This window comes from Papilio xuthus, unplaced genomic scaffold, assembly GCF_000836235.2.
Source record: "Papilio xuthus unplaced genomic scaffold, Pxut_1.1 DF827714.1, whole genome shotgun sequence".
Lineage (NCBI taxonomy): Eukaryota > Metazoa > Arthropoda > Insecta > Lepidoptera > Papilionidae > Papilio > Papilio xuthus.
The window spans coordinates 3,330,538-3,332,656 of NW_013530935.1; the positions used below are offsets into that span (position 1 = coordinate 3,330,538).

Sequence of the window (2,119 nt, forward strand, 5' to 3'; positions counted from 1 at the left end):
AGATATTTATATTACAAATACTTTATCTTATAGGAAACTATATATATTGATTATTTACAAATTCTTATAAAAAATATTTCAGTTAAATCGTTTGAAAAATCTTATATGTTTCAGACAATTTATAACTATGGCACATTATGTAATTTTTAAAATTTCATATTTATGTTATGTTGATAAATTGCAAATAAATTGAGCACATATTTTATATTTTTCGATAATTGCACCAAAATTATATATTTTTTTCAATTTTTTAATTATTTACAATTTTATAAAAAAAAATATAAAAAAAACAACTTACATACATTTGTATACTAAACTTAGTATAAATAGCAATTTTAAAGCCTTTATAATACAAAAATTGTATATTCTTATATTATTTACATATGGATAAATGGAAATTTATTATATTAAAATTCAAGATTTTAGACCATTCATATTCACTCCAAATTGAGAACTAATTAACTTTAAATAAACATTTTTTGCACATTGCTCCCAATCTTTTTGTATTCGTAAAATACAACACCATGTACCTTTTCGTAATTAAAATCCCGCATATCATCCTGTAGCACAATACATCAAATTTAAACCTTTAAAACGACGAATATTGGAAAATAAGTTACATTTTAACCCGTCAATTTCTCTTGAACAAATAGTATTCAACTTTAAATAATTTAAAACGCGTCATGAACACGAGCTTTTATTTAAAAAGCTTTTGATATAAAAGCTTTGTTCTCTGACGCTGACATTACCGCAGTATACAATGAGCTTTTTATACAGAATTAAAGCTTTTAACCCTTTAATTCAATTATAAAATTATACTTGTATAAAGAAAGAAATTAAACGATTAGTATCCAGAATATTTCTAAAACTCGACCTTGAATATTTCACTGTCAAAAAAAATACGCAATTCTAAAAAAATTGGTATAACATGCTAGAAAGAGACATCAATATTTTATATATGTCTCTTTTTAGCCTGGTATTGACAACGCAAAGATATTTTTAACAGTAAACAACCCTCGGGGTCCGTTTTTCACAGCGGCTTATTCGGACGGGAAGTGAATTTACGTGACTTGAATTTTGGCAGACACAAACTCCATAGTCATTGTGACTTATTGTAATACTGTAATATAAAGTAAATTGACGTCTCTACGCTATACGCGAATAGTCAATTTTATACGTCAAACATCGCATACAAATTGAAGATTCCTTGATGGAAAAAAAATCACATTAGTGTGTGCACACCTTATAAAAAATGTCTCTTGTATTTACAATCTTATTTGCTTTCAGTGTGTGTACACCTTTATCGTTCTACAGAAATCCATCGCCCTTTAGTCTCTCACTCTATAATCAAAAACTATCACTTATTTTATAAACACCCCTTAGAAAACATTCCATGGATTACTTACAGTTTGAACACCATGTATTATGTTCTACCACTTCAGTGAATGCACACCCTTATTACCAAAAACAGAAGGATGTTTTCGATTCTGTAATCTACCACTTTAGTATATTCTCACGTCGTCAGCAGAATCCAGGATTGGTGTGTTCTATAACACATCGCTTGCAGTACTTTTTAACAGCGCGATATCCGCGCAGCGTGACAGGCGTGTCCTGTATATTGAGTTGTGTGAGACCGCGGCAGTAGTACGCTACAGCCTCCAGTCCATCGTCACCGACTAGTTCACAGCCGCGCAGTGCTAGCTTCTTTAGGTTAGGACAGCAACGTGCTAGAATCTAAAATGTTAATTAGCATTAGAATTATGATTAAATCTGAAATATATATTTATATAGATTTTTATTGATAGTATGGTTTGAACTTAATTCATCTGTATAGAAATTAAATTATAAAGGTTTGTTTGTTGTTATGAAAAATAAAAATCCGAATATAATTTACAAAAGTTAAATTTCTAAATTTAAAGTTAAAAACTAACATACAACTTTGCGTCATTTAATCGTTATCAGAAAAAAGCAATATAAAATCGAATTATCTTAAAATCGGCACTTTTAAATAAATAATTTATATTTATTACAACTTGACAATCTATTTATTTACTTATTTATTTTTTGTCTCTTGCTTTTTTGTCTTTCTGTTATGGTCTGAAAACCGTTTAATCTCTTT

General features: G+C 28.3%; 1 protein-coding gene across 1 annotated transcript in view; it reads right to left on the reverse strand.

Moving 5' to 3' along the window:
• Positions 1 to 348: 348 nt before the first annotated feature.
• The window catches only part of Fbxl7 (F-box and leucine-rich repeat protein 7), a 33,026-nt gene continuing 31,255 nt past the window's right edge, over positions 349 to 2,119 (reverse strand). Inside the window, exon 6 of the mRNA XM_013310376.1 lies at positions 349 to 1,734. Coding sequence (XP_013165830.1) covers positions 1,522 to 1,734 — 213 coding nt within the window. The 3' untranslated portion in view covers positions 349 to 1,521. The remainder of the gene's footprint in view (positions 1,735 to 2,119) is intronic.